The 18,101-nt window shown below is 40.4% G+C and overlaps 2 protein-coding genes across 5 annotated transcripts in view; both read left to right on the top strand.

Annotated features, from left to right (window-relative positions):
• LOC113138376 (protein jagged-1) overlaps positions 1 to 4,939 on the top strand; it is a 36,222-nt gene extending 31,283 nt beyond the window's left edge. Inside the window, exons 10-14 of the mRNA XM_026320744.1 lie at positions 1,797 to 1,910; positions 2,281 to 2,327; positions 2,621 to 2,797; positions 3,636 to 3,786; positions 3,866 to 4,939. Of these exons, the coding sequence (XP_026176529.1) occupies positions 1,797 to 1,910; positions 2,281 to 2,327; positions 2,621 to 2,797; positions 3,636 to 3,786; positions 3,866 to 4,302 (926 nt within the window). The 3' untranslated portion in view covers positions 4,303 to 4,939. The remainder of the gene's footprint in view (positions 1 to 1,796; positions 1,911 to 2,280; positions 2,328 to 2,620; positions 2,798 to 3,635; positions 3,787 to 3,865) is intronic.
• A 1,704-nt stretch (positions 4,940 to 6,643) lies between these two features.
• clasrp (CLK4-associating serine/arginine rich protein) lies at positions 6,644 to 18,051 on the top strand. 4 transcript variants are annotated; one of them, XM_026320765.1, is made up of 21 exons: positions 6,644 to 6,756; positions 8,032 to 8,171; positions 9,533 to 9,630; positions 9,733 to 9,834; positions 10,113 to 10,192; positions 10,475 to 10,559; positions 10,689 to 10,825; positions 10,999 to 11,095; positions 11,622 to 11,700; positions 11,787 to 11,860; positions 11,945 to 11,986; positions 12,105 to 12,293; positions 12,593 to 12,904; positions 12,989 to 13,174; positions 14,131 to 14,170; positions 15,746 to 15,806; positions 15,981 to 16,039; positions 16,121 to 16,167; positions 16,262 to 16,347; positions 16,549 to 16,573; positions 17,315 to 18,051. In XM_026320765.1, exons 2-21 carry the CDS (start codon positions 8,073 to 8,075, stop codon positions 17,355 to 17,357), a joined length of 1,941 nt encoding a protein of 646 aa, XP_026176550.1. In that variant the 5' UTR covers positions 6,644 to 6,756; positions 8,032 to 8,072; the 3' UTR covers positions 17,358 to 18,051. The 4 variants fall into 4 exon arrangements, 2 of the variants coding, with proteins under 2 accessions (XP_026176550.1, XP_026176541.1); XM_026320756.1 differs by having other exon boundaries at positions 16,247 to 16,347; XR_003296451.1 differs by lacking the exons at positions 16,549 to 16,573; positions 17,315 to 18,051 and having other exon boundaries at positions 14,131 to 14,174.
• The last annotated feature ends 50 nt before the right edge of the window (positions 18,052 to 18,101 follow it).

Below are 18,101 nucleotides of genomic sequence, written 5' to 3'. Positions count from 1 at the left end.
ACATTTATCATATTTAAAGAAATTTGTTTATTGGATTTAGCACTAATCCTCTAACAAGCAAAATCAATTTGCACGGTAAAAAAAAAAAAGTCTTTTTAATGAGCAATATGTGATTATCCATTTTCATTCAAAGTGAAATATGCAGTAAAAGCACAAATTAAAGAAGTGCAGAGAGCCGGCAGCATGTTAATTCTCCTACCAACCAAACCTGACTGTGAATCAGTATTCTTAAATGCACCGTCATGTCTCTTTGAGCTGAATCTGCTCATATTGACAAATATGCTCCCAGAGGGTTGTTGCGTTGGCTAGAACAGTAGAGGGACTATTGTACAGAATCAGCTCATACTCAGGCAGACTGCACCTATATAGACATACACACCGAGGCTTGAGGGTTATGGAGGAAAGACCGAGACATATTTCATTATGACAATCTCCCCTGCTTCTCTGTGTCACTGTGATATGTCACTTTGACACTTGATAAACCCCCATAGTTCCACATCACAGGTCAGTAGCTTACAGTGCAGCACACACGCAAGTGTTAAAGCTCTTTATAGCCTCAGCCGATAGGCACAGCATCAGCAGTGCCTGAAACAGTGAAAGGCAATTATACGTTCAGTCTATCTATCGGTATCACTCTTTTATTAGCCGACTTCTGTCCCCATATTTTCTCCTGTTCCAGGCAAGAGTCCCCAGGCTTTTTTCCATAGATAACACCCTTCCACACACATACACACACTCCAGCAGTGCTAAATCCTAATTGCCCTCTCACTGACGGTAACAGGTTTAGACTACCTATAACTGACGGACCACTTCCTCTTTATTCATTTAGTGTTTTTTCTAATCCTACACCCCTATCAGAGCCAAGCCCGAGGGGGCTTCTGGCTTTAACGGTTCCGATATAACAGAGGAAGGTAATAGACACATAAAATTAACAGAGTACTGATGGATCATGGGGATGTGCGCATAAACAAAGATGTGAGAAGATGCCTTAAGACATACTGTAGATATACTGTGAAAATATTATATTGAGTTAGCTCTATCAGTATCTCTAAGTGTTGGTGTGCATCCTTCTTGTGTCTGCCCAGCAAATCTCCTCTTCACAGTTCAATTCAAGCATCCACTGCGAAATTTAATATAACTCTGGTTTAACTGGATGTTCAGGGCTCAGAGGGAGTCATGCAGGATTAGATGCAGTAGTTTTAGGCACTACATTTAATTTGAACCAGGGCCAACTAAGAGACTAGTGTGAATTTTGAGTGTTTAGCTTATGTTCAAGTGGGTTTCCTCCCACTCCTTAAACATCCATGCTATGTTTAAGAAATACTCCTGCCAAGCACTTTAGTCAGAACTTAGTTTGATAATCAAACTGAATTGGCATTTTGCTTCATGCCAATTTGATTTGCTGAACAAGGCAGAGATCTAGGCAGCGATTAAGAGGTTTGGAAACAGGCCACTGACTCAAAAATGGATAATGTGAGGAGAACAAATTTCCCCAAAGGGATCGATAAAGCATACTTGAAACTATTACAAATTAGATAAGAGCTAGTAAGTATGCTCAGCTGAATGGCATTCTGTGTAAGATTTGCAATTAAAATTCCTGTGTCTTACCAACTGAAGAACAACATTGAATAATCCACTGGTTTAAATGGAAGGCTTTAGTTTCCCATGATGTCATGAGTGCTGTGTGACCAGTTTTGTCACAAACGTCTTTTCAGCAACGACAGAGAAGAAAATGTTTATTTTTTCATTCAGTAGTCTTTTTAGAAACACTTTTCTCTTGTGCTTCATCCCTTCAGACACCAATGAGTGTGAAATAAATATATGCATGCACTCCCGTTCTTGTCGTAACCTGATCGGTGGATACCTATGTGACTGCCTTCCTGGATGGACGGGGCCTAACTGTGACATCAGTGAGTATGAAAGAAAAGAAGAAGGAAGAACTCAGTCTTGTGGCAGGTAGTGAAACTTGAGGAACCTCAGTGGACTGTAGTCAAACGGCAGTTCCCCTGCAGCCTTGTTTTACTCCACAGGGTATTACTGCCATACACATACAAGAATTTAACACAACGTTTGTTTTTCTGTTATTTACTATTATATTGAACTGACATATTAATGTGAAAAGGTACGATATGGCATCTTGGTTGCAAAACAATACAACAACACTGCTTCGATATGGCTCATAATTGTCTATTTCTTTTTTTTCACAATATACATTGTTCCTAAGTGTCATCATGTCTTGGTGTGACAGATTAAAAGTGTGTCTGGTTTTTCTGCTCCTAGGGAACAGCAGCTGTCAGGGTTTGTGTTTGAACAGCGGACATTGTGAGGTGAGAGTCCTGCCCTTCTCTGCCTGTTTAATTTGCCTCTCCGGTCCACGTGTCAGCCTCAACTGTGACCTGCTTTCTTGTTTTCCCCTTACTCTTTCCTTTACACTGTTATCATCCCATTATAGGTAAAAGAGAACTTGGTAATTGTGACAATGACTTAGACATATCAAGCCCTATTCTGGATTTTTTTTTTTTTTTTTTTTTTGCATTAATATGCGGGCTGTGAGTATTCTCTGGCACTCTCTTTGTCTACATACATATAAATAAAGTGCACTATATATTGTCTCACATAGGACCAGGTGTCAGGGTCCAGATGCTTGTGTCCACCTGGTTTCTCAGGAAAATATTGCCAAAATGCCTCGAGTCCCTGTGACAGCGCCCCCTGCCTGCATGGAGGAGAATGTGTGGCGAAGGAAGGCAGGACGGCCACCTGTAGCTGTCCCATGGGATATTCAGGAATCTTCTGTGAGGTTGGACAGCCATCATCAATATTAGCTTAGGCTATCTTAAATGTTTGCAGCCATAAAACAAAAAATAAATATTAGATCTAGATAATGTTATTTTGCGTTTTAATAGGATTTTTTAAATTAAATCTTTTAATTGATTATGTATTAATTAAAATTATACACATCACAAATTAGATAACAGATCAAATTAAAGGTTTTATCTAAACCTGGAGAGAATGGTCTTTATATGTCTTATGCTGTTGATAAGAAAAAATATGCATATAAATTAAACAGATGACTGAACGGAAAAATTCATTAGAGGTTAAAACTGCAGCTGACCTTGGCCTTACATTTGGAAACAATTGCAAAAGTGTGAAAATTGTCCTGGGTAACAAATTTGAAACAAATTTGATTTTACTGGGACTAAATCAGAAAGAGATGAAGTAGCACAAGAACAACATTAAGTTGCTGTTGAACAAAAGCAAAAGAAGTAAATATATATATATATATATATATATGTTACCCTAACAGTAAAGTAACACTTAGCTAGTGACCTAAAACCTTGTTTTTAGCAACACACTGGCTTTATTTGCTCATTTAATACCTAACTTTGTTACTGAGCCTACAAAGACTTATGGGAACTTATCAGTTACAGTTGTACTGCCCCAGCAAAGGTATTTGGGGCTAAAATATTCCTGATAATATTTCCACCACAATAAGTTCACCTTTGTTAACATCCCATTTTGGTCCATGATTCCTACTTTGTGAATAACTGGAAACCTAATTTAGTCTAAAAAGATTAGTAGAAGTGTTTCCGTTCTTTTTTTTTACCCTTCCTGTTTTGTTCTTTCTGTTATTTCAGATTGTGTTAGACCTATGCAATCCCAACCCCTGCCAACATGGGTTGCCCTGTCACAGCAGCGAGGGCAAGTACATGTGTGCCTGTCCCGAGGGCTACTACAGTAACGAGTGCATGAGCCTCAAAAATCCTTGCATTGGTCAGGACTGTCCAGGTAAGAGAAATATGTCCATCTAACAAAGTAGAAAACCTTTATGAAGTGAAGTCTCATCTGTCCACCTCTGTGTCTGAAGGTGCCATGTCTGAGACGACACATGGCGGTGTCAGCTTCTATATGATCCTGGTGGGGGTCTTAGCTTTAGTGACAGTCTGTGGCTGTGCAGCCTGTGCCTTCATCCTATCCCACCTTCATCGAAAGCGGAAAAAGCAGCAGGCCATCCCACAGGAAGAAGGCATCAACAACCAGAGGGAGTTTGTCAACCTCATCAGAAACGTGGATCGTCCTGTGCCTCTCATGCCCCCTGCCACTCCGCTCACGCACCCTGCAGCCCCTGCCCCCATCTCACGTTGCTACGAGGAAATTGAATTAACCCTGCCACCCTCCCCAGCCCCCTCACACCCGTCTCCAGCACTAAAACCAGCGCACGCCGCCAAACTGGACATTTCAAATCGGGAGAGGGAGAAGTTGAACCGCTTTCACTACACGGACAAGCAGGAACTGGAGGTCTGACCGTTGAACGTTCGGGCCTCTGAGGAGCTCTTTTAATTTTATTTTGCGTCCTTCGCACTCTTTGGCTCATAGGATCCTGTGACCAGTTTCTGCCACTATATGCCAGTTGCTGTGATGAAAATGGGATGACCTCTTGACCTTTACATACTCTGGTTGCCATCTGAGAGCTGTAAAGGCTGCTAAATAGAGGGGTCAAAAGTCTTATTGTGTTGTCTCTGAGGCTATTCTATGAGATGCAGCAGATTCATGATGTTTCAATGGGAACTCATCAGACTTTTGAACAAATCTGGATATTTAAAGACTCGCTTTAGAGTGCCTGAGAGTAATGAATGGATGTTTATATAACAGTCTGTGTTTCTATGTCTGGTTGTGAGCGCGAAAGAGAGAATGTATATTATAAGTGTATGTGGAGTAAAAAGGACATTTCACTTTAGAAAAGTTAATGTACTTGTACCAATGCACAAACAAGACTTCATACTCCTGAACTAAAGGCTTTTAAGCCTTCTCAAAATTCTTTTCAATCTATACACTGTTGCCTGTATTATCTCTGTAATACTACAGTTTGTCAAAGATGTATGATTTTTACCTGTCTGTAAAAAAGCCTTTTTGTATATAAATATATTGTACATAGTGATGCTCTTTTTGTACTGTGGTTTGTTCTGAAAGTATTTCTGTATTACCTTGCTCTGTTTGTCCTGTTTCACTTTAAATCTGGAGCAACCTCTAATAAAAGTGCATTTACCAATTCTATTTTATTTTTTTATTGCCTATAATCATTATTCACTGGGCTGTTAAGGCCTCAGGTCCTAGAGCTGTTGCTAGAGGGTGTCAGCACTGCCACCCTGAGACGAATAACTATCTGTGAGAGAGCAAAGTGCATCTCATCCATTTTTTAGTTAACAATATCATTGTCAGTCTCAAGCAAGAAATTTTCATATAGATGTAAATAAGTCAGGCTGAATTTTATGTAAATGATGCAACTTAAGAGAAAATTGAAAGTGATTTTTTTAAATGTGAATGGTTAAAAATAATGTTCCATACAGCACAGCATAAAGTCCTTTTTACCCATTGTGTTCGTGCAACACAGATGCCACAACAAGCCTTGTTCATAGCATACAGGCTCCACAGAGGATGTTTCATGATGGAGCACATGGCTCAGAGCCACTAATGACTATTTCAGTGGGTTACTATATACACAAGAGCTTTTCTCTTTCTTTCTGACACACATTAACACAATATCTGAATATCATATTATCAAGAACAAATATAAAAATGAATTCTTCATGATTTTTCTAGTAGTGTACTGTATGTAAGTTTAAAACCATTAAACCCACGCATGTCAGACTCTTAAGAACACATTTAAAATGAAGTGTGTGAAATGAAGAGGTTCATCAGTCAGGGCAATGTAAAGTGACTGTAAGGTCACAGCTGTGGCAGTTAATGGGCAAATGGGTGTGACGAATGTGACCTCTGGTTTGTGCAAACAGCGGCAGGCTGGAAATGAACGCAGGCTTTGCATCACCACCCTGGTCAGATAGGCATGTTGGAAATTGAGTTTACACACACATACACTTGTTCACCCTTGTACTGTAAGTATACTTGCAGTGAGACCCAGGATGTTTGGCCCCAGCTCACAGAATAAAGGGTTTACATTCAGCTGAGAAACAGCCCAAGCACCCATGAGATCCTAACATATCCTAAAATACATAAATATATTAGTAATAAGGTACAGGTTATGTTCTGGACTCTCCTGACCATGGGTGGATAAATATCACAGGTAAACAGTAAAAAAATAAAAATTAACTTGTCACTGCAGATAAAAAAATTCAACATTTATGCATAGCTTCCAACATAAAAAATATACAGTTGCAGCTACATCCTGCTTTATAAGAGTTAAAACGCAAAAAATAAGATGGACCTCAAAGTTATGGCATCTCTCCTGTCTTACAGGGACACCTTGTGGCCACATCAGGTACAAACATTAACAAAAAAAATAAAAAAATGAAAAGTCAATTTTGACAGGTGAAAACCAGTGCAGGTGAAAACCAGTTATTAGTGCCATTAGTGTAACCATGTTAGTGTTACCAGTGATCATATATCAGTGATTATTTATTCACATATTCCAGAAATTAATTCAGTAAGTCTAAGTAGACTATTCTTAGTTACCAACTGTCATCAAAGCGATTTCCAGTTATTGTCCTAAAATACTTTATTATTGATACGATTAAGAGAAGAGTCGTGTATAATCTTCACACTTTTTAAGTTTTAATGTTTTAAAAAAAGTACCAAATGAAACATCAGAGGCCAGCATGATGTTTGGTGGACCATGTAGCGCCCCCAGCGGCTCGGTAATGCACAGACCCACAGTTTGTTAGAGGAGGCGTGGGACGCTCCGCAGCCATCGTCGCTGGTTGAGCGAAAACAATCGCAGTGTGTTGGTGGTCACTAAAACAGGTACACAAAAGCATTTAAAGCGATGGTGAATGTGTTGTGCATGTGTGAGCCATGTCTTGTTGTTGCTAAGGAAGCGATGTCTCTAATGTGTTTGCACACTAGCTAAGCTAAGCTAGGCTAGGCTAGGCTAGCTGTATTGCTGCATGGCCATAAGCAACCCAGGGTTGTAAAGGCCCGTCCGACGTGTGTGCTAAAACTAACTCCGCGTTAACTTCCAAAACATGCATAACTCACATCACGTTAGGCTTAAAAGCCATAGGAGCAAGACGCAAACGGCAAAATGAACGTAGCAGTTTGTAATAAAGGTGGTTGTGCAGCGATAAGCTTGACAACTTTAGCATGAGATAGTTAGCTAGGTTAGCATTTAGGCTCCAGGCGGTTTATCTGCTACGATAATAAACTAGCTGAACTAAATAAATATTAAATAAATAATACCAATACACGACCCCAGAGCTCCCAACATTGTTGTGTGGTTTGCTAACATACGGTAGCAACATTTAATATTTTAACGTATTTATTATGGTCAGGGTCAAGTTTAACTATTAGGACACTTGAATGACGAAAACCATCGATATGTTTATAAGTAGATCAAAAATAATGTCTGTAGTTATTGAGTTACAACAAAGAAAATCAGTGGCTGACACTGATTAAAAACGCTGACAAAACTAAAAGACACAAGTGTGTTACAGGTTCAGGTTATGTTACTATAACTATTTAAATAAACCCCAATAATAATAATATCGCAGACAAACTTTTTAAAAAAATCTGAGTTTAAAAAATGTGATATACCTTTTAAAATGGTCCATATCACGACACAATAATAAAACAACTTTTGGTTACTTGCAATTTTTTCAAAAGAAAAAACAAGTTATATGCAGTGTATATGCAGTTTCCTTAATAGTTCAGATGTGTCCATTTTATAATATATTTTCAAAATATCATGTGGTCAGTCAGCTGATTAGTGTTTTTCTGGAGTTGTGATAGACAATAAAAAAAAAAAGTGTATTTCATTTTTTAATTCATTTAACTCACATAACATGCGAAGCTGATCCTCTTCTTCAAAATTAGTAAAGTATTTATGGCAAAGAAATAATGGGGGGGGCAGACATTGTAATTTTCCCTGGGCAAATATTTCTATTACAAAAGATACACAAAATATTCTTTTGCACATCTGTCTTGTGTCTTTTTCTGCTCCATGTCTTCTTTCATTTTCTCACGTTTGTATGCTTTCTCTTTCCTCTCTTCCATGCGTCCACCTCCTTTGCCTCTCTGCAGCCGCCGTGCCCCGCCGCGCCCCCACCCCCAGCGGAGCCGTCATGTGGCAGGAGGCCCGCAAACACGAGCGCAAGCTCCGTGGCATGATGGTAGACTACAAGCGCCGAGGCGAGCGCCGGAGAGAGTACTACGAGAAGATAGTAAGCAATTCTGACAACTAACTGAGCAAATGTACTGAGATACTTAGCCGTTATTCCTGTCACAGTGTAGATCTGTGGCAGCAAGCCTGACTCTAAAGTGCTGTTAGCTTTCTATTTCTGCCTGGGGGTTTTTGTCCTATCTGTCTAAATAAAGGATAGTTGAGAGCTGAAGTAAAGGATAGTTGATACATGAATACCATTAGGATCATCTCAGGATTACAGCAGCATTTTGAACAATAAAGAAAATATATGAGTTAAGTTCAGCCTAGTTAATAAAAAAAAAAGATCATGCATATAGCCTAAATTGTCCTTTGGATTGGATAGAAGATCAAAGGCAAGTGAGCTCATATCTTTTGCTTCTCAACACATGCCATAAAAAGAACAAAATGAACATCTCCTACTAATAAGTATTGTGTGTGTGTTCGTTTTCAAAGTCTGATTTAAGTAATTTGTGTGTGCTATCGAACTTCATTGATGTTGTCCAAAATCTTTTGAAACATCCATGAGCCACACTATTGTTTGACAGAAGTATGGACACAGTAGTGCATCTATAAAGAGTTCCTCAGACTATTATTGGCAATCATTGTCTCTGGAAAGCAGCATGCTATTCAACATAGTGTGCTTTATAGACAGGTTAGCAATAGAAATCATTTTTTCTGTTCCTGGTTGTGGGAAGGTGTGGACCAAATTAGTATCCATTTATTCAAGTTGGGATGGTGCATGGTACATGGTAGTTAATCTTGGTGTCTCCCATCTTGCTGCTCCTATAGTATCGGCTCCAGATTGTCTGATTCATCCGCATCTGTGTCGGTTGTCATTGCTGAGAACTGCTGCACCACCGGCTTCCTATAGCTGTGTCTGGGGTGTTCAGTGCCTCACTGTCAGTCAGTGGGGTAATGTTAGTGTCAGCTATTTCCCAAAGACTCTCTCTCTCTCTCTCTCTCTCTCTCTCTCTCTCTCTCTCTCTCTCTCTCTCTCTCTCTCTCTCTCTCTCTCTCTCTCTCTCTCAGCACATCTGTTGTTTTTCCTCTTCTGAATTCTCTAAATACTAATTCAGTTCTCTGAATCCATCACAATATGACACTCTCCTTGTGTCAAATATATTTTCATACTTCATACTCTGCAACAGCATGTGACACTTAGAACAGCAAGCTGTTGAAGGGAGGTAAACAGGATTGCATGTTTGAACATGTACATTGGCAGCAGCAGTTACTCTCTGGTAGTCGGTGGAGCCGTTTATAGATGAACTACTGTGATTACATTTTTCATAAAGAAGAAACATGTCACCCAGCGCAGCAGTGTGCATCATTTTTAAGATGCCAATTTATTGTTTTTGACTGCTTCTTGACTTATCTCGACAGAAAAAAGATCCAGCTCAGTTTCTTCAGGTTCATGGCCGAGCATACAAGATTCATCTGGATCCTGCTGTGGCATTGGCTGCAGAGAGCCCCATTAACATGTGAGGAAACACACACACACACACACCACATATACTGGACATTACACACACACACCAGATGCACAGTGCTGATCATGTTATTTATCTGTCTCTTGTTTGAAGGATGCCTTGGCAAGGAGATGCAAACAACATGATTGACAGGTTTGATGTAAGGGCTCACCTGGACTACATCCCTACCTACACTCCTCCACTGCTCGACACATCGTAAGTGTTAGACTTAGAGCCGTAACCACTAAAGCTGTCTAATGTGATTAATTTATGATGCCTTTTAATTTAATGTAAAAGCAGTGAGAAGACATTGACATTTAAGGCCAAGTTATAAATACAACAACACATGACTGCTTAACATAAATTAACAGAGATGTTATTAGGTAATTTCACACATTGTTGACGTAATGACCTTCAGCCTCTTTTAGAACACAGAAATATAAAATTTAAGCGTTAAAGTGGAAGAACCACTTCCTCCTCTTTGTTTTGTACAGCACCCCAGAACAGGAGATGGAGGAGAGGAAGTGCAATTATGAGCGCTATAGAGGCCTAGTGCAGAATGACTTTGCCAACAGTGAGTATTTATTCACACACTCTAGCTCAGTATGTCCTTAGAAGAATAAATATAGTTTGTCACTTTTAGAAGCAGCAAATAATATATATAAAATTTTCATTTGCTTTCAACATCATCAAGCCCTTTGAAGCCACTGTTAATAAATTTGATGTAATACATTTTACATATGTGCACTGCTGCATATGTGTTATTAACGTGACCACAGTAGTTGTTTAACCTGCCCTCAGTGGGTATATTTTGCAGTTGTGTTGTGCTCCTTAACTCCCTGCTGTCCTCCAACAGTCTCAGAGGAGCAGTGTTTGTACCAGATCTATCTGGATGAGCTCTATGGTGGCCTACAGAAACCAAACGAGGACGAGAAGAAAAAGTATGTCATTTGAAGTTACTATTTCATAAGTACTCTGCACTAAATCTAACAATTCTTATAGTTTTTGCTCATTGGAGCATTTCAGGCAGCTGCTGTATGTAGTGATAAATCTTTGTTCTTTTTGAACAGGCTGGCTGAGAAAAAGGCCACCATTGGTTATACCTACGAAGACAGCACTGTGACTAAGCCTGACTCCCAGTCAGACAAAGAAGAAGAGAATTCAGAAAACAGTGAATCTGAAGAGGACGAGGGTATCCCAGATATTGGTGAGGAAATGGGTCTGACTAATTTACATGTAGTTGCTTGTTGTACACCAAGGATTTGCTGTGAAAATCAAACGGCTGCAAATATTAGTTAACTTGACTATGATGAGAATATTTGCTTTGCCGTGTTGCTGTAATAAAATGTTTTATGTCATGTTGTTCATGTACATTTACAGATGTGGAGGTTGATGTTGATGAGCTGAACCAGGAACAAGTGTTGGACCTAAACAAGATGGCGACCCCATATGGAATGGCTGAAGGAGACTTTGTTAGGTAACCTGTCAGAGAGCACACCATCATATCTCAAATGTCCAGTCAAACAAAACATGTACAGTGCATTCAGAAAGTATTCAGACCCCCTTCACTTTTTAACAAGAAAAAAATGAATTTAAACAATTGTAGTATCAGGCTGCAACATAGCAAAACTAAAAAAAAGTGAAGGTTCTTTCTGAATGCACTGCATCTTCGAGATAATACAAGGCTTACTGCTTATTACGGCTTATTACACACCATTATGTATCTTTTTATTATAGTCAAAAAAATGTCCTAGCTGCCAAAACCAACTTGTTTGTGAGGCATACATTCATTTTAATCTAGAACATGGGAGAAACACATTAACAACCCCTACATACTGTATTCCACTCAAATGAACAATATTGTTTTTAAATATAGATCATTTCAGCTTGTAATATGTTGTAATATGTTGCTTTCATTTTATCTCCATTGGAAAAACAGCTGTAACACTTTACACTATTGATTTAATGATTGTAATGCAGAGAATATGTTGTGTGTTTATCAGGATGTTGAGGAAAGACAAGGAGGAAGTGGAGGCCATCAAACATGCCAAAGCTCTGGAGGCGGAGAAGGCCATGTACTCTGTAAGACCAGCTGAAGAAAGTATGTCTGTGTGTGTGGCGTATTTTTGTTTGCAACTTCGTAATATATGTATGTTTGATCTTCTCAGGGCAGGCGGTCTCGCAGACAAAGGAGAGAGTTCAGAGAGAAGAGGCTAAAAGGTAGACAGATCAGCCCACCAAGGTATATTTATGTCATGCTTAAAAAATGTTTTTAAAAGTCTGTTTACCTTAAGACATATTTCATTTATATCCTCCTGTATTTCAGCTATGCCAGGAGAGACAGCCCAACATATGATCCCTATAAACGGTGGGTTAACCCTCTACTTTGTCTACTTTTTTTTTCTTAATGCCTTCAGTTGTTCTCTATATATATTCATTTGATTTGTATATTTAGATTTTTGTTATTTACCCTCAATGTCTCTCAGGCCAGAGTCAGAATCCAGCTCTGAGTCACGGTCCCGTTCTCGTTCTCCGGGTCCAGAGAAAATCACTTTCATCACCAGTTTTGGTGGCAGCGATGATGAAGCTGCAGCAGCAACTCAAACATCTGCTCCTCACTCTGGCCACACCCCTTCCAACTTGCAGCACCCTGCAGGTCATAGCAGGGGCTCCCGGTCGGTAACTTTCCCTCTTCCTGGCTTTTCATTGGTTATTTTCCTCTTGCAGTCATTATGTTCAGTGAAATGACTACAGTTCTTGATGCAGAAAAATACTGATTGATTTTTTTGAAAGGTGAGGGGAATATATATTCAGTTTTACTGATGAGTAGACAGAAAGCTGCACTTTTAGTGTCTGATTATTTATTCCTTTATTTAGCATGAAACAAGAATTTCTTAAAGGAAAAAAGAATTCTTAAAGTAGTCTAGGTACTGGGCTGGTGTTCTTACTAAACCACATGTCTCTGTTGGTCCAGGAGACGAAGGTCGTCCTCCAGTCGCTCCCCTTCTTCCTCTTCCCGCTCCTCATCTCGGTCCTCCTCTCGGTCTTCTTCCCGTTCACGGCGAGCCCAACGAGGTCGAGGGAGAAGAGGCGGACGTCGTTCCCGAAGCCGCTCACGGTCGAGAAGACGCTCCAGATCTCACTCCAGAAGTAGAGGAGGGAATGGAGGAGGTGGATCCTGGAGGAGACGTGACCGGACACGATCAGGGTCCAATGACAGAGACAGAGAGCGAGAGAGGGAGCGAGACAGGGACAGGAGGAGATACGTGGCACGCAGACGTACGAGGTGAGACTCTTAAATATCCGTCAACACCTGCTGCTCTTTAACAATGTACATGTTAGTGAGGTGTGCCCTTGTCTTTCGTGCCAGATCCCGTTCCAGTTCACGGCAGGGGGGCAGTTCGAGACGAGGGGGTCGGAGCAGTGGAGGCCACCGGCGGGGTGACAGCGGCAGCCGCGGCCCCTCTCGGTCCCCCAGCCGCCCAAAGCACAGTCCTTCCCCTGCTCACAGAGGGGCCCAGCCCTCTGTCACCACCATCTCTGACAAGCTAAGAAAGTAAGGAGGCATGGACTTGCACACTGGGGAAACTATCTTCACTGTGACTAAGGCTAACTGCACACTACATGGTTTTCATATCTTTTCTGATTTCAAAAACATGGGAGACCACAAACATAAGGACATTTTCAACCAGTTTTTAACATTATTTGACCAGTCTGGGAGACCACACACCATTTGCAGTAATGATTGGCGTCCATAATGTGACCTCAGATGAAATACAAATATAGGGAAGGATCATCTTACATGATATTTTAAAGACGTGCATAATTCAACAACTTTTTCTTTTTCAATGCTCCATTTGGCTCCGGTTGTGTTATGAACTTTTACAGCTCCCAAACATGACAGTGCAACACATCACCTGGTTGGTGATGTTTCCCAGGCTGCTCACTCTCATTGACTATTGTGGGTATTTGGGTATTCTGTTGGAGACTGCCTGCTCCCTTCATGATCAGGGAGGCTCAGACTCGAACAGGAGCAGTAAAAGGCCCTAAATCGGACATAAAATCGTCTAGTGTGTAGCCTAAAGAGGATGCTCTGAATAGACTGTGTAGTTCTGCACCATTCACCCAACTAACCATAATAAACAGTCAACTCAGTTGACTCAAAATTTTTTTTGTTTCGTTTTTGAATAAGATACTCAAGAGTTGTGTAATTTAACTGGTAGAGGTCACATACCGTGATTTCCAAGGAGCCATTTTTGCACTACAGCCATGAAGCAGTTTTCCCATAAGGAATAGTTTGGCGGCCAGCAGTTGTGATGTCATGAAGCCTTTGCTTGATCAGAGTTGCTCTCTACTGGTTTTTGTTTTAATGGGTGGGTGGTAACATTTTTAAAGGCCTATGTACCACTCAGTAGTGGGAGGCCAGTGTTTTTATGTAAATCAGTATCTCCTCAGCAAATGATGTGATATGTGATGTTTTTTTTTTCCTCTTCTTCCCTGTTCTTTGTCCAGGCCTGATACTGCGGGTGGTAAAGAGACGGGAGCTGCCAAAGTCAGTAAGAATTTGATCTAGCTGGGTTTCTTGCTAAAGCCTACGCCTCCCTCATCCCTGACAGGCTGACATGGTTGTCCACCAGACTGGGATGTAGAACACATTCTTGCACACAGAATAAAATGATGTGATTACTGCCCCCCCCCCTCAAAGTGGACATACATTGCCATCAAAGCCTGCATCTACTTTGACATTGCCATTACAGCATTCTTGCCAACTTTGACAAATGACCAATTTATGCTGCCACCTCTGTATGGAGTGAACTTTTAGACGATCTGAAAACCTTATTTTTCTTGATTGTGCTTTTATGTCTGGGCAGTGCATGCATGTGTACATGTAAATGTGAGTGAGAGAGGGCAGTGTCTTCATATATCTGTTTGTAGTCTCAGACACTCTGCAGTAAATCACACATTAGTGGCCCTACAAGGAAGAAGATTGCTTCTTTTGCTCATGATCACATGTCTTCTTCCACCTTATGAATCAGTATTGGCCAAGTGATAAATCTTTGAAAGACAAGTTGGGTGTGCTCTGGACACTCTTAGCTGAGCGTGTTTTAACAAGCAGCAGAGCACACACTAATTCTTAAAATGTTGTATGTCCCACGTTTAGATTGAAGATTTGAGCTTAGAATTAAAGGGATAGTTGGGCAGTTGGGAAATACACTTACCTCCTGTCTTCCTGAGTTGCACTGAATGATTATATGCTAAATTTGAAACTAGTTGTTTGGCTTAGGGAGAAGAATAGAACTGAACAGTTGGTCTGGTTCTGTCCAAAATTAGCAAATTGCATCTAGCTGACCCTCGGAAACTAACCTTTTAGCAGATCGTACCTTATTTATCTAATGTGTTTAACAAGTGAAGTGAAATGTAATGCTGCCAATTTTTTCATATTTTTGAGCATTATCTGCAAGATATTAAGTATATTTCCCTAAGTGTACAACTATTCCATTCCAAGAAAAAATAACGATTTATTCTCAAACATTCTGCCTCGTTTTCTGCACTGAACCCACTTATCCCAGAAGAGATTTTAATATGCTCATACAGACAAACAGACTGACAAGGTGGAAGTTATAATCTTCTCTATTAAAACTTGCCTCCAGTGTTGCGACCTGCGGTTTTTCTTGCCTGGCCAGGTTTAAACGGCCCAGCGATGGGTGTGTCGGTGACAAAACGCCACTGGCTCTTTCTAAACTCACCGGGCCTGAACTTGCTTTTTTCACTTTCTGACCCTCTCTCCTTCTTCAGCCGTCCTCCTCCCTTTTATCTCTCTGACAGTGTTCATACATATAAATATCATGTGACTGGATCCTGCTCCTAATCTATCCTGCAGCAGCAGTTTGCTTCTGTCCACACACACAAATACACACACAGTAGGCCAGTAAGTTTTCAGTGAGCTTGTTGACTCAACAAACATCACGTGTAATCAATTTATCTTTGGCTTTTCTTGTCTTGAACAGCTTCTGTACATAAAGGTGATACTATCAAAATAACCCCACAGTAGCTTTGGTCTCTCACACTCACACACACCTTTGTCAGGCTGTAAAAAGATCTACTAACACAATTGTGTCACCTACAGCCCAAGATGACCCCACAGGAGCGCCTGAAACTACGAATGCAGAAGGCGCTCAACAAGCAGTGTAAGTACAACAGAGAAGTGTATATGTTTTGGTGCCATGTGCAAAATTTAAGAAATGATACAGTACAGATGTCTGAACCTGAAGTGTATGTGCTCTATGTTTGGTCACATTATGTAAATTAGAGGTAAAGAATGTGATGGCTTGTTTCTTTCTCTTCAATCTCCCTTCCTGCAGCCAAGGCGGATAAAAAAGCTGCTCAGGTGAAGATCCAGCAGCAGGAACACAAACGACAGGTGTGTGTTTGTTATTCTGTGCCTGAGCTTTAGATTTAGGCAGAAATGTAGTTTCCTCTCATTGCTGTGTTTATTGGACAGGAGCGAGAGGGAGAACTACGAGCCATGGCACGCAAGATACGCATGAAGTAAGATTCTGTGTGTGTTGTGTGTGTGTGTGTGCAAGTAGACCGTTTGGTATTTGTGTGTTGCAATTGTGTGACCCAGGAGCTCTGCCTTTAGGGAGCGTGAGCGACGTGAGAAAGAGAGGGATGAATGGGAAAGACAGTACGGGCGACAGAGCCACTCGCCTTCTCCTTCCAAATATGGTAAGACTTGAAGTTTCTGATCACCAATAGACATATGGATCCAATATAATAATTTTGTTTGGATAATCCAGCAGAAGAAACCAAAATATTTAATCAGCTCAGCCTCTGTGATTTGCTGGCATCAGTTTCTGCTCTGACAGTTTTAAAGATATTCTGGTATGATGTTGTTTTGATCATGGCTCTGTCCCCTCTGTCCCTCAGGCCGAGACTACAACTCATACAAAAGGTATGTGAGAAGCCACAAGAAGCTGCGCAGCTCCAATGAAGTAGAATGAATTATGTTTTTTCCATATTAATGCACAGACACACACATCTCAGAGGCCCTCAGCAATACTGTTACTGCCAATACCTGAGGAATTTGGCTTTTTCTTGGAATCAAGTTAGTCTTGAGCCTCGGGTCTGAAACCCAACACCTGCTAAATTCAAGTCAGAGCAAAGATTTAATAATCCAGATCCAAATTAATATCTAATAAAAACAAAATACTCCAGACTTTGAGTTCAGTCCATTTTCCTAAAAAGAATAAAATTAAAACGCCCAGTAGTTTATTTAGTCGATCAATGGTAATATTGTTGCAGCTGACCTGTCTGCTGGCCTCTAGTCTACAATAAATGAAATTGTCAACTCAAACCCTCATTTGTAAATTATATTTATTTAAAGTTTCATTAAATGCATCCTCTTTTAAATATAAACAGGTCACCCAGCACCAAATTTGAAACACTTGGGTGTGACATTGCTCACAGTATCACGTGACAATGTGAGATCATAGCTGTCGATGTTTTTGATCATGTTAGAGCACATGCTAATGCTGAGGTCCTGTGTAGAATTGCAACAGATGCAGTGCAGTGTGGCTGCTTCACAGTGAACTGTGCACATGAGCAGTTTTGTAATTTATGTAGAGATTTGTGTGTTTATAATGTTCATGAGCTCAGCTTCCATCATCAGCTCCTTTGTTTTCGTTGTCCCCAGGAGGTCACGGTCTCGATCGCGGAGTCCATACTACAAATACTGAGCTGACAGGTGGAAGTTACTGCTCTGCAGTGCAGCACACACATACTGTCCAATAAAAAGGCTGCGAGAAGAAGATATGAACAGGTAGACGGGGCTGGTCATTGGTTAATGGCCAACAAACAGATCTACACCTGAGCATGTACGTTCTCTGGTACTGTTGATGTATCTAGAGGTTCAAACCTGGACTGTGACACCTTAGTTTCTGTAGTTACACAGCTGATTGATTTAGTCAAACTGACTCTGATCTGCCGTTTTCATTTTAGCTTAATCTTGTTAGCACCATCTTATTAAATCAGTTGTTTCTCTTCTGCATGCTCCTTTTTTTTCTTTTCTTTTCTGCCTGAACAGTCCTCCTCACTGTACACTTGTCTGGAGACATCTGTATTTCTGTTATGATACCAAGCAATAGCTTCACCTGACATCTTCCTCATATCATATCACTTTCTTTTCTCTAACAAGAACTCGCACTAAGGACCATTATAAACTAGTCTCATGAACTGCTGTACAGGATATTTATACACATTCATCTGACACATCATGAAAGCTGATGGAAGTCATGCAATTGATTAAAACTGTCAACTGCTCTTTTTGTACTATTTGTCCTCAGCCAGCTGGTTAATAACATCAGATAACATTTTTTTTTGGAAGGTGGATTATTAAATGCAGAACTCCAAATAAACTTACTTTGAAATATATTTTTTCCTTCAGTTTCGTTTTTTCTTGTTTACAGATTGTTTTTCAGGTC

This window comes from Mastacembelus armatus, chromosome 13 (assembly GCF_900324485.2).
Source record: "Mastacembelus armatus chromosome 13, fMasArm1.2, whole genome shotgun sequence".
Lineage (NCBI taxonomy): Eukaryota > Metazoa > Chordata > Actinopteri > Synbranchiformes > Mastacembelidae > Mastacembelus > Mastacembelus armatus.
This window is presented reverse-complemented; position numbering and strand designations above follow the sequence as displayed.

Coding starts and splice junctions, on each gene's coding strand:
- clasrp (XM_026320756.1), top strand. CDS start 8,073: ATGTGGCAGGAGGCCCGCAAACACGAGCGCAAGCTCCGTGGCATGATG. Junction 10,560..10,688: donor AACGAGGACGAGAAGAAAAA/GTATGTCATTTG, acceptor CTTTTTGAACAG/GCTGGCTGAGAAAAAGGCCA. Junction 11,096..11,621: donor GCTGAAGGAGACTTTGTTAG/GTAACCTGTCAG, acceptor TGTGTTTATCAG/GATGTTGAGGAAAGACAAGG.